The sequence below is a fragment of the Berghia stephanieae genome, chromosome 6 (genome assembly GCF_034508935.2).
Source record: "Berghia stephanieae isolate SIO BIC M18660-M18661 chromosome 6, UCSD_Bste_1.3, whole genome shotgun sequence".
NCBI classification, from domain to species: Eukaryota; Metazoa; Mollusca; class Gastropoda; order Nudibranchia; family Aeolidiidae; genus Berghia; species Berghia stephanieae.
This window is the reverse complement of record NC_088365.1, coordinates 7,474,486-7,488,553: the sequence shown is the minus strand read 5'-3', so window position 1 is coordinate 7,488,553 and position 14,068 is coordinate 7,474,486. Positions and strand designations below refer to the sequence as shown.

Here is a 14,068-nt window from a genome sequence, read left to right as displayed (position 1 = left end):
TGTTTGTGTCTATCTGTCTGTCTCTCTCTCTCTCTCTCTCTCTCTCTCTCTCCTCTCTCTCTCTCTCTCTCTGTTGTGTATGTGTGTGTGTGTGTGTGTGTGTGTATGTTCTATCTATGTATCTATCTATCTATAGATCGTCTATTTTTATATTTATCAATCCATGTATGTGTATGTATGTCTAAAAAAAAGAGCTCTTAATATCACAGAAATATACAATTCTCACCTGAATATCAGCCCAGGAGCACACGTCATATGGTAAGACAAGGGACCAACACATGTGTAAAACTTGTTGCAATTTTCCAGATCATAGGCGAATTCCACACCCTTGGCACACTCCTCTTTCTGAGCTTCGACGCCAAGATGCAGGATCGCAACCAGAAGGCATATGAACAATGGTGTTGCTGTCATTTTTTTTAAACTGATACCTATATTGGGCAAAGTAAGAAAACTGTTCATACAGATCGCGACAGAATAAAAAAGAGAAAACTAATATTTGTTTAAAATCTTATACTTGATATTTTAATGTAATAGAATAGGTTTCAACAGTCGTGACATCACATCCCCCGTAATGACGCATAGTAACTTAGTAACTGGTTCTAAACTATCGGAACAACGGTGAATGCCATTTTGAAATACTTCTCCGACGAGCATAAAAGTGTATCCAGAGGAGAAAAATATTATAAATCTGATCATGTTTTGACTTGTATACATTCTGATCACATGACATGTGAAAAAGTTCTAGCCAGCATGAAGAATTAAAAAGTACCGATTTTCTTAGTTTAGAACCAATCTGCTGGTTTGTGGGCGGACGTGACATCAGACTATTGAATCCTATTGAGACAAATTTTATATACTTTTATGTTATGTTGATACCGCCTTGCCATGAAGACAACTTTCAATGACTTCGTCCCTGAGTGCTGAAAAATAATGGATATGAATTCCTGATTGTGATGTCTTTTTTTAACCCTCTCCTTACCACCTATTGGAAAATCGTCACATTTGTTACCATGCAACCGTCACTTTTCTCATCCAGATTTCATTTCTTTTTGATATAGCTATAAAAACTTGACATTCTTTAACAGAGCACATATTTGCTAACAATATTATGTATAGAATGTGCTTGTTGCTTTTCTGTTTGAGTAAGATATGTCTGTTTCTGTGTTGGGTGGGTGTGAAGTTTTGGGGAAAATTCTGAAAATGGCTGGTATGGAAAGGGTTAAAGCCTTTATTTCATAATTTTTTAAACGTGTATGAACTATGTGGTCCCTGGGGGGAAATGTGACCAGCCGTCTCAAAACGGTATTATGTCGGGATGACTAAAATGATAAAAATTGAATTTATATCTAAAAATATCAGACTTGGGTAATGTTAATACATGTTTTATCAAGGAAGACGAATGCAGAAATTTAGAACTAGAAACTAACATTTCCTATTTTTGATCAGTTTGGCTTGAATTTGACAGTTTTGCCAATGGATCATCCCGACATAATACCGTTTTGAGACGATGGGTCACAAATGTAAAATATTTTTCCTGGCTTAATAAAACTTCAAACCAAATATGTCCTAACAAATACATTATCGAGAATCATGAGAGAGATACCGTTGTAAAGAGCAGATGGTAAGTATTTTTTATATTATGTGTAGCACAATGTTGGCTAAATCAAAAATAGTGCTCAAAGCACTTTATATGGGATACCAAGTCATCAGTAACATGTGTAAGACAAGACATTATGCGTGTAAGGCGCTATTACAACTTTTGTGCGGCTATGTGGTCTAGTGGTATGACACTCGCTTTCGGATCGGAAGGTCCTGGGTTCGAGTCTCGCGCTCGACGCATAGTTGAGTCCTTGGAAAAGGACTCACATTCTTTCACCGTACTCAGGTGTAAAATGAGTACTACCTGGTCATTAACAGCGGTGTCTTTGTCCGAAAAATTGTAATATCGCCTAACAGGCGGCATGTCCCGCCCTATATGTTAAATGTTGCTGTTGACCAGGGACCCCTTGTAAAGCGCTTTGAGCACATTTTAGTGGATATTGCGCTATATAAAGCTCAATTTTTTTCTCTGACAATAGCAGTACTCAGGTCGGCCAGATGTAAAAAAAAATAAACAAAAATAAATATAACAGCTTCAAAAAAAAAAAAAAAAAAAGAACATAATACCAAACACGGAACGTTTCGGGTTAAAAACCCTTCTTCGGCCAACAACAAAAACAATTAAAAGATTAACACGTCATGTTAAAATCTAGGCAGACGGCAGAGAAATAATATTTGGCACGGCTGTCCTCAAGAAATAGGATATTGAAATGTCAAGAGGTGAAGAGCATTTCCCAAGGATTCAACTTTGGGCTCTCCACAACTTACAAGTCACACATCGAGTTGTATATCTTTTTTTTAATGAGCTTTATATAGCGCAATATCCACTAAATGTGCTCAAAGCGCTTTACTAGGGGTCCCAGGTCAACAGCAACATTTAACATGTAGGACGGGACATGACGCCTGCTAGACGATATTACAATTTTTCGGACAAAGACAACGCTGTTAATGGCCAGGTACTCATTTTACACCTGAGTACGGTGAGAGAACGTGAGTAAAGAGCCTTTTTCCAAGGACTCAACTATGCGCCGAGCGCGAGGCTCGAACCCAGGACCTTCCGATCCGAAAGCGGGTGTCATACCACTAGACCACATAGCCGCACGTATCACTAGACCATGGTCATGAGGAAATATGTTCAAGTTCAAGTTTATGTTTATTTGAGTGTTCTCGTCAATATAATTGACAATGAAAACATAATTTTATCAACAAATTGATAAATAAATAAATGAATAAACAAATAAATCAATTATTGATATACAACGACAGTGGCTTCCCAAAACTACCCTGAATTGGACTCCAAACTGATTTTTTTTAATTGAGAGGAAAACCCAGAACAACGTAAAGGCTATTTCCCAAAAATAAATATCTGCATGACCAGATTCTGAAACACTTATTGAAAAGAGAATAAATAAGCATCTAAATTAATGATTTTTTTTTTAATGATGCAAAAAAATGTATTTTACAAAGAACGGATTAAAATTTAATTACTTCTTTTATCTTAATTGAGGTTGTTTCATTAGACTGCTTAAATAAAGAATCATTTTCGTGGTGTCTTGATTCAATGGTGGATTCATTTGTTTATTTATTGATAAAACTATATATTTTTATTTACTAATATTAATTAATCAATCTAAACATTTCTTAAATTAATCTATCTACTTATTTATTTGCTTAATTTACACACAATGAAATACTTACAATTAATAAATTTAAAAAAAAACGTCCCTAATTAATATCCCCAAGAAAAATAAGTGATGTCTATCAACTATCTTTGTTAAAAAATCACTTTCGAATTCATTATAGACTTTAGAACAGTATTCAGAGCCGAAATACAAGGCGTCCTGTCCTCATCAAAAGAAGTGACATTTAGATCCGTCAAAGATAATCAAACTATAATCACAGTCCAATTAGCAGTGACGTGAAAGGTTAATGAATGCCAAATTATTTACTGTGTCTTATCTAGTTAAAGAAATTCTGCCATTTACCTACTTGAATGAGTTAATCCAATCAAAGTCAACTTCCTACCCCCTATCACATCGTTGTTAGCTGCTCCAATAGTTATTATTGTTGTTGTTTCAGCGTTTACAGGGCCACCTCCGTCTCCTTCTCAACCTAACCCACCATCAAGGCAACTTACATATTCCCCTCATTACGTAGGCAAAACGCTAAGCTCTTCGGGTATGTCCTTTGCCTTTATTCATCATCATAATATAATGTCATTTATAACCGTTGTTTGCATTTAATCACAACTTGTCGGATATTTGGGAAGAAAGCGTGTCTCTAGAAATTGAAGATGTTCAATCATGTAAAATACGGCCATGTGGTCAAGTGGTAAGACACCCGCTTTCGGATTGGAAGGTCCTGGGTTCGAGCATCGCTCGCCGCGTAGTTGAGTCCTTGGAGAAGGCTCTTTACTCACATTTCTCTCACCGTACTCAGATGTAAAATGAGTACCTGGCCGTTAACACCGTTGTCTCTGTCCGAAAAAATTGTAATATCGCCTAACAGGCGTTATGTCCCGTCCTACATGTTAAATGTTGCTGTTGACCAGGGACCCCTTGTAAAGCGCGTTGAGCACATTTAGTGGGTTTTGCGCTATATAAAGCTCAATTTAAGCTCAATTTATGTTATAATTTGTAACAGTAAATGACATAATCAGTCAGATGGTAAAAAAGTTTGAACTGAGAAATTACCAAGTTTAGTTAGAAGGTCAATTTTAATCAAAAATGAGTTCTTGTCATAAATGATTAAATCAACCCTATTTTTGTACATCTTCGGGAATTTCACATCTAGATATTTTTTTACAACTAGTCAAGTTGAAAAATTATGAAATTTGAGAAAAGTTGATGGATACTTTTCCCATACATCTGACCATAACTTCATGAAAAATCGCCCGATTTACTTCAAAGAAAGGTTAAAATGTTCTTGAGAGCATATTCTTTCAGAAAATGAAAAAAAATTCAAATCCAAAATGTTCACCTTCCGACTGATTATGTCACGCACTGACACATTTATTTGTGAGGCATCTCGTCAAACGGGCATTGCTGAGTGACATGGTTACTAAATTAATAATGAGTATAACGTTAATATACTAAGAAATATAAACTTTTAGATCAACGCACTTTATGAAACTTCATTATATCCTTCTCATCGATAACGTTTATAAAATTAATCTAATGTTCATAATTTTTATACAATTCCAATTTTCATCATCAGTATCCCTCCGATAAAATACCACATCATCTCATTCGTCTGTAGTGTTTCATTCATCCTGTTTTGTTGATAAAGGGGAAAACCGAAACGTCCATTTTGTATGTTTTCGTATATTAAGTTGAAGCTTACAATCAATTTCACATTGATATTTACTCCGATAAAATATAATTTTGAAACGATGGCTCACCTCAGACCTGCCTAAGTTGAATATTTAAACATTCGAATTTTTAGGAGATAAATATTGTAGTCGCTGTAGTTAGCTTTACACATCTAAAAATTACCCTTAAAAGGGTTAAATGACACGTAGAATACTTAAAATTATGCAGTATGACATCAACTTCCATTTTCAATAAATCTTTATGACTAAAAAAAAATGAACTTTAAAATGAGCTTTTATATAGCGCAATATCCACTGAATGTGCTCAAAGCGCTTTACAAGGGGTCCCTGGCCAACAGCAACATTTAACATTTAGGACGGGACATGACGCCTGTTAGGCGATGTTGAAAATGTTTCGGACAGAGGCAACGCTGTTAACGACCAGGTACTCATTTAACACCTGAGTAAGGTGAGAGAATGTGAGTAAAGAGCCTTCTCCAAGGACTCAACTATGCGCCAAGCGAGGCTCGAACCCAGGACCTTCCGATCCGAAAGCGAGTGTCATACCACAAGACCACATAGCCACACAAAAAATGCTCATGAATTTCTGAAAATATAACCAAAATGTCGTAATTCTACCATTTTTTTTCTAATAGTTGCAGGCCTGGGTTACTCGTATTTTTCAACAAGTTACGTGAACTGATGAGGTTAGCTAGCTATAGACAGATCTCATAAAAGTTATATTTAAGTAACAGAAAATACAGCTAAAAAACCATAATGGAGTTTCATTTTGATACGTGTTTGCTTCAAGTTACCATAGAATAAACATAAAATTAATGACACAAGGAGTGCCAAGAAACCAATAGAATTGGATTCAATAGTCTGACGTCACGTCGCCCAGCAACGGCGGCCATCGTAGTTCAAACAAAGTACTTTTTATTCTTCATGCTGGCCAGAACTTTTCATATGTCATGTGATCAGAATGTATAAAAGCCAAAACATGATCATATTAATTATGTTTTTCTCCTCTGGTTACCCTTTTATGCTTGTCGGAGAAGTATTTCATAAGGGTGTCCGCCATTGTTTAATAGTTTAGAGCCAGTTACTAAGTTACCATGCGTCATTACGAGGGAAGTGACGTCATGACTGTTGAAGCGTATTCTCAAAAACTATAAAAAATTAAATAATGTAAGTGATTGTTAAAATAAATAATAATTAAAAATGTATTGTTACTAAGCTTTTGTTGTTTACTCACTCCATCCTATAGATTTTTGCTTCTTTTCAAAATTGTATTAGAAATGAGCATGCACATAGATAGTTTTATTCAACTACCACCAACATATATAAACTAAAAACATTAAATTTGATACTACGCCTATAATTTCTCTCAGAAAAAATGTAATGAATAGGCATGGGGTAAAAGTAACCCGGGTAAACTACGAATGTAATCATTTTTAGGGTTGAGTGAGTTAAAGTACAGGCAAAATCACCATCATTCAATGCAAATGCGGCTGCTTGAAACTCCAAGAAATAGATGACAAAAGTCAAATGGAATGAAAGTTTTAATGTAACCCTCTCCTTACCAAATGTGACCCTTCGCCTCAAAACGGTATTAAGTCGGGATGGTTAAGATGTTGAAAATTGAATTTATAGCCAGAAATATCAGACTTGTGTTGAGTTTGTATGTTTTATTGAGGAAAGTGGACACCATATTTTAGGGTGTTAATGCCAACAATTTATATTTTTGACCAATTTAACATTTAATTCGGCTTTTAAGCATATGGTTCGTTCCGACATAATACCGTTTTGAGACGATGGGTCACAAATAGAGGAAAATCGTCACATTCGTTACGATACAACCAGCAACCAACATTTTTCTTATTCAAATTTCTTTTGTACATCAAAGAAAATCAACAGCGGATTGTAGAGCAGAAGAAATTGTGTATCGCAAGAATTTTTCTGCTAGATATTATGTCTGAGTGATAAAAAAATCTATTTTGTGTTAGTTGGGTGTGAAGTTTTGGGGAAAATCTTGAAATTGGCTGGTAAGGAGAGAGTTAACTAACGGAGACAGATAACGTGTTATAAATTATGTCTTCGTTGATTAAATTTAAAATTTGATTTCATTTGCCTATTGTTATTCATTATCATTCAATTGAATTTGAATTCAGCTTTAATCTTTTAAAAGTCTATTGTCTTCGACTCTATTTTAAGGGGCGGTTTGGGTCTATTTATTAGGAAAATCCTTCGAAAAATTGATTTTGAGATTTTGGTGGAAAATTATTTTTTATTATCCGATAAATAATATAATTGAAGTTCAAATTCGTAAAGTATACTATAAAGGCACAAAAAACACAGTCGAAAATGGTACAGATAGTGAGAAAGTGTGAAAAACGGGAAGTTATTTTGCTATTTTCTAAAAATGTTATATTTCTAAGGGTATGGGATACTGTGTCAAACGTTTCTCAGAATCTATTCAATGAAATTGTCTGAAAATTTCCACAGTTATCACAGAGATAATGTATTGTGTCACCATAGAGAGATTTTTTTGATAAGATGTGTGAATTTTGAATTATAATCCTAATTCTGAATTTTTAACATCAATTTTGTCATAACATTTTGATTCTCAAATTTGTAATGTTCTAATAAAAATTCCATAAGCTAAAGCCGTAAAATCTCTCTATGGTGACACACTATGGTACAATGTTGACACGAGGGAAGAATATGGAGCTCATTCCTTCATTAGTTTTGTGGAACGTTTGCCACAAGATTGTTATATTTTTTGATGTCAGACCCCCAAATTCGGCCGCAAAATGGGCATCAACACAGATAATTAAAATTTTTCACCATAAATGTTGTTTTTTAACCTATAATGACGATACAAAATGATTAAAACCGCACAATATTGCTAATTAAAAATTTTTTTTGAAAAGACCCAAACCGCCCCTAATAGATGCACTCAAAGTTTCATCAACAATGTTTGCATAGTTATCTGTGGCTATGTGGTCTAGTGGTAAGACACTCGCTTTCGGATCGGAAGGTCCTGGGTTAGAGCATCACGCTCGGCGCATAGTTGATTCCTTGGAAAAGGCTCTTTACTCACTTTCTCTCACCGTACTCAGGTGTAAAATGAGTACCTGGCCGTTAACAGCGTTGTCTTTGTCCGAAAAATTGTAATATTGTCTAACAGGCGTCATGTCCCGTCCTACATGTTAAATATTGCTGTTGACCAGGGACCCCTTGTAAAGCGCTTTGAGCACATTTAGTGGATATTGCGCTATCTGAAGCCCAATTTTTAATAAAGAATAAAATTATATAAAATTATATAAAATTTGCTTTGATTTACCCGGTTGTTTTACAATGTTTACAATAGCAACGCATACTATAGTGACTTACGTCAAATATAACACACCATGCCCTAGGCGCTATATTATAGTATATAAATAAAATTATCTTTACGGTTCATTTCATCAACAAGTGACTGTGACTGTGTTTGGCGGTAGCTTTGTGTTTATGCAAATATGTTGGATTTGATTGGGCCAATCACTATCCTATCACCTGCGATAATTATCATTCTTTGCCCTTAAACGCACGCGTTATGGGTGCTACCGAAAAATAACAAAACACGTTATACTAACATCACGGCTAGAAAACGCTCACTTCAAAAAAATCAATCAATTTCTGTGACCAACAGCTTGTCAAACATCTAAAACCATCGGCTCGGAAATGCCAATTTGTCAAACCGACGGTTTGAAATAAGTCTTGGGTTTAATAATATCCAAGTTAGAGCTCATCTTAATCAAGCAATATGTGACCCGACGTCTCAAAACGGTATTATGTCAGGATATGAACCAGATGCTAAAAAGTCAAATTTAGATTAAACTGGTCAAAAATATGAATCATTGGTATTCAGCACTATAAAATATCATATTCATTCTCCTCTATAAAACATACAAACTCAACCCATGTCTGATAATTCTGGCTACACATTCAATTTTCAGCATCTTAATCATCCCGACTTAATACCGTTTTGAGACCAGGGGTCACATAGTTACTGTAATAATAGTTTTCGGCCATTTAAAAAAAATGTGTTTTGTATCTTTGGGTATCCTTTACATAGATCTAGGCTTAGGAGCGCGACATATCCCATCAAAGCCAATGTCATACTATAAACAAACTCAAACATATATATAACGAGGGTCCCCATTAGTGTGTAGTGTTATTGAAAATAAAAGTAAAAGTAGAAACAGAATAGGTGGTGATGGTGACAGTAGTAGTAGTAGTAGTAGTAGTAGTAGTAGTAGTAGTAGTAGTAGTAGTAGTAGTAGTAGCAGTAGTAGTAGTAGTAGTAGTAGTAGTAGTAGTAGTCGTAGTCGTAGTAGTAGTAGTAGTAGTAGTAGTAGTAGTAGTAGTAGTAGTAGTAGTAGTAGTAGTAGTAGTAGTAGTAGTAGTAGTAGTGGTGGTGGTGGTGGTAGCAGCAGCAGCAGCGCAGCAGTAGTAGTAGTAGTAGTAGTAGTAGTAGTAGTAGTAGTAGTAGTAGTAGTAGTAGTAGTAGTAGTAGTAGTAGTATAGTGGTGGTGGTGGTGGTAGCAGCAGCAGCAGCAGCAGCAGCAGCAGCAGCAGCAGCAGCAGTAGTAGTAGTAGTAGTAGTAGTAGTAGTAGTAGTAGTAGTAGTAGTAGTAGTGTTGGTAGTGGTGATAGTAGAAGTAGTAGTAGTAGTAGTAGTAGTAGTAGTAGTAGTAGTAGTAGTAGTAGTAGTAGTAGTAGTAGTAGTAGTTTCAGTCTAGTTGGTGATAGTGGTGATGGTGGTATTATAATAATAATAATAATAATAATAATAATAATAATAATAATAATAATAATAATAATAATAATAATAATAATAATAATAATAATAATAATAAAAATAATATTTTTATAGGAACTGTGTATTCTCTACACCAGTGTACCGAATACACACCTGTGTTTTCAATACACCCGTGTACCAAATACCCACACGTGCATTCTCTATACCAGAAGAGCTGGCTGGATATTTTGGCATGCGTAACCAGTGTGGTGCGAGTTAGGGATTCGCACCCCTTTTTATGTGTGTGGGTGTGTGTATGTGTGTGTTTATGTGTGTATGTGTGTGTATGTGTGTACTTCCTTGATTAAAATTATTTATTCTCACATTCCATATTTTGACAACATGACTGATTCTTGATGAAATAAGACTCGAGAAATTTGATTTGACTTTTGAACAATATTTATTTATTTGTTTACTTTAACCCGTGTCCATTACTTTAAAGACAAACTGATGTAGACTTTGGGTATGAGAGTCCATCTCCTGAAAAACCTGTGGTTTAATTCGTTCACCTGTTAATAAGGGTAAATAAACATGAATTTTAAGCTGACTGTTATATTTCTTTAACCCTCTCCTTACCACTTACATCAAAATCGTCACATTTGTTACGACACAATATACATTTTTCTTATTCAGATTTATTTTGTACATCACAAACTTTTAAGAATGATCTTTGTTTAATTACTGCTAATAGCATAACGTTGTTAGGTAGAGAGCTTGTCTGAGTTAAAAGATATTTCTTTTCTGCTGTGCAAGGCTGCCATTTTGGGAAAATACTAAAAATCATCGGTAAGGAAAGAGTTAATATTGCCAGGCGAGGTTTAAGATAATGACGACGTTGTCCTAAGTGAAACTATTCAAGTTAAATTAGACATACCTTAAAGATTAATATATATTTTTTTTACTATTAAAAAATAATTAATTTAGTACATGTACTTGGTTATGTTAGTTCTTGAAATTAATCTTCCATGTTATTAAGTTAAAATTGATTATAGGATCTTGAATAGGTCTCAAAACTTTTTCAAGGGAGCCTTAGAGAGAGAAGAGAGAGAAGGAGAGAGAGAGAGAGAGAGATAGAGAGAGAGAGCGAGAGGGGGGGGGGGTAGAGAGAAAGAAAGGAAGAACGGGAGAGAGAGAGAGAGAGAAAGAGAGAGAATGAAAGAGAGAGAGAGATAAAGAGAGAGAGATAAAGAGAGAGAGAGAGAGAGAGAGAGAGAGAGAGAGAGAGAGAGAGAGAGAGAGGGATTCAGAACTGCTTTGAATTATTTTTATTTATTTATTTATTTATTTATTTCTTTCCTTTTTTTTTTTGGGAGGGGGGGGGGGGTCTTGTCCATTTTATAGTCTTATGGGGTTGGGATTTTTTTGTTTTAACCGGCGTCAGTAAAAAGTAGAATGATGAGATATACGCTATTTTAATTGCTTTTAAAGATTTTATTGCGCTTGTAACTATTTAGGTCATTTCACGATCAGTATAAAGGAAGAAACTAGGTTGGTAGTAAAAAATATTCCGGCTTTACAGATAATAGCACACGAGAAAAAAAAGATTAAGGCAAAAGGGAATAGTTCAAAAAGGAAACAGATATAGTTTCCAATAACGCACTATCAGTGTCAAATATTCCCAAATTATGCTCCCAAATAATTATGTAATAAACACAAAAACAAACAAAATACAACTCAACATTACAGAGCGGTGACTTAAAAGGAAAATAAATTCATCACCAAAAAAAAACAAAAAACCAAACTATAACTATACATTTGACTGCTTCTCTCTCAGCCAAGGAATACGGCCGAGGCCAGAATACAAAACAAAACACAAAAACAAAACAAAACAAAACAAACGAACAATTTTTTTAAAAATAAAATAAAACAAACAAAAAATAAAATAAAATAAAACAAACAAAAAATAAAATAGAAAAAAAAAAAAAACAACAAAAAAAACAACAACATGTAATCTCATTCCAAGACAAAGGGCAAGTTGGAAAACAGATAAAGGGGGATATGAGACACAAGTGATCTCTCTGTCCGCGACGGGAGGTCAATAAACTCTAAGACTAAGAAAAAAAAGTGAGAAAAAAGGGGACAAGTTCACCAGTGAAAAGGCTACGTGCATCCAGGAGATTTCTATTCTTTTGTCTGTTCTGAAAAAAAACAAAAACCAAAATTCACTTAAAGAGTGAATTTATTATTCTCTTCATGCCATCGTTAGGTTTTAATATACTATATGATATGCATATTTTATATTATATTTAAACCTAACGATGATATGAAAAGAATAATAGTTGCACCGTTTCCTTCAAGACCTCTCTCTCTCTCTCTCTCTCTCTCTCTCTCTCTCTCTCTCCTCTCTCTCTCTCTCCTCTCTCTCTCTTTCTCTCTCCATTCTCTCTCCCCTCTCTCTCTCTCTCTCTTTCTCTCTCTCTCTCTCCCTCCCTCTCTCTCTCTCTCTCTCTCTCTTTCTTTCTCTTTCTCTTTCTCTCTCCCTTCTCTCCTCTCTCTCTCCCTCTCTTCTCTCTCTCATCTCTCTCTCTCACTCTCTCACTTTCTCTCTCCCTTCTCTCCTCTCTCTCTCTCTCTTTCTCTTTCTCTCTCCCTTCTCTCCTCTCTCTCTCCCTTCTCTCCTCTCTCTCTCCCTCTCTCTCCCTCCCTCCCCCCTCTCTCTCTCTCTCTATCTATCTCTCTCTTTCTCTCTCTCTCCCCCCCTCTCTCTCTCTCTCTCTCTCTCTCTCATTGAAGACCCTATAACTATAAAGTTGTTCGGGCTTGTTTTGTTTTATTTCTCCGGAATCCATATTGTTACTTAATTTTGACTCAATAAGACTTAGAGGAATACTGTCAATAACTGCATCATCTTTCAACTAAGAACACGACACATACCGCTCAACACTCATTTAATAAGCAAAAATTACAAAGACACGTCCCTTTCCTGCCCCCTATGCCAGCACCCCAAATGAAACAGTTACACACCACTTGCTTGAATGTCAATAGGCTAGGTGGTCTAGTGGTATGACACTCGCTATCGGATCGGAAGGTCCTGGGTTCGAGCCTCGCACTCGGCGCATTGTTGAGTCCTTGGAAAAGGCTATTTACTCACATTCTCTCACCGTAGTCAGGTGTTAAATGAGTACCTGGTCCTTAACAGCATTGTCCCTATCCGAAAAAAAAATGTAACATCGCCTAACAGGCGCCATGTCCCGTCCTAAATGTTAAATATTGCTATTGGCCAGGGACCCCTTGTAAATCGCTTTGAGCACATTTAGTGGATATTGCTCTATATATAAGCTCAATTTTTAAAATATTTTTTAAAATCTCTTGAAGACTTGAGATGCACATTCCTCCCACCAACTCCAAGCATCAGTAACCATCTACAAAAGACGTGTAACTTCTTCTACGTCATGACACAAGACCGAAGGGCGAGAGCTCAGCTGGTCGCTGGTTCGAATAAGTAAGTTTCAATAACTATCATAACCAAGTTCTAAAAAATATTTTAGAAAAAATAAAGATAATTTCTCATTTCTTTAAATTATGTCAGATTGAACCTGAACAATTTCACCAAGAATAAAGTTGTCATGGTCCTTTACCTCACTTCAACCTGACATTATCAAAGAAACATAACAGTCAGCTTAAAATTCATATTTAATTACCCTTATCAAAGGTGAACTAATTAAACTAAACGTTTTTCAAGAGAAAGAGTAAGAGAGAGAGAGAGAGAGAGAGAGAGAGAGAGAGAGAGAGAGAGAGAGAGAGAGAGAGAGAGAGAGAGAGAGAGAGAGAGAGAGAGAACACTCATACCCAACGCCTTTACGATGTCCTAAAAATAATTATAAAGGTGAAAGTAAACAAATAACAGTTGTGAAAAAGTCAATCAAGTTTCTTGAGTCTGGAGTCATCAGGAATCACTCATGTTGTCAAAATGTGGCAGTTGAGGATTAATCATTTTGACCAAGGAAGTACACAAATTTGTTTATTTTTTAAAATGAAAATGCCTAGAAAGGGACACTAATCCCTAACTCGCCCCACTTCGGTTACAGATACGCATCCAGCCTTTATGCCTAATCTCTTCAGTGTAAGGGATACACATGTGTGTATTCAGAGCACTGGTGTTGGGAATACATAGATCCTTTTTTTTTACATGATCCTTGTAACCAAATTAGCAAGATCGTAAACAGAACTGTTCTATTTATATATTTGATATTTGTTGGTTGTTTTCATTTGACAAATTAAATTTGTATTATTTTCGTCATATGTTTCGGGCAGGTGTTCTCACTAACGGACGAATTATAATTAAGAGAAAACACCGGAGACCGTAAATTTAG

General features: G+C 35.4%; 1 protein-coding gene across 3 annotated transcripts in view; it reads right to left on the bottom strand.

Moving 5' to 3' along the window:
* The window catches only part of LOC144974408 (uncharacterized), a 22,033-nt gene extending 18,314 nt beyond the window's left edge, over window positions 1-3,719 (bottom strand). The window contains exons 1-2 of one of the 3 annotated variants that reach the window (XM_078917263.1): window positions 3,585-3,719; window positions 227-428 (exon numbers count right to left, since the gene is read on the bottom strand). In XM_078917263.1, the coding sequence (XP_078773389.1) occupies window positions 227-411 (185 nt within the window). In that variant the 5' untranslated portion in view covers window positions 412-428; window positions 3,585-3,719. Of the gene's footprint in view, window positions 1-226; window positions 429-3,297 lie in introns of all 3 variants that reach the window. The other 2 variants (XM_078917264.1, XM_078917265.1) reach the window with 2 other exon arrangements.
* Window positions 3,720-14,068: the final 10,349 nt, after the last annotated feature.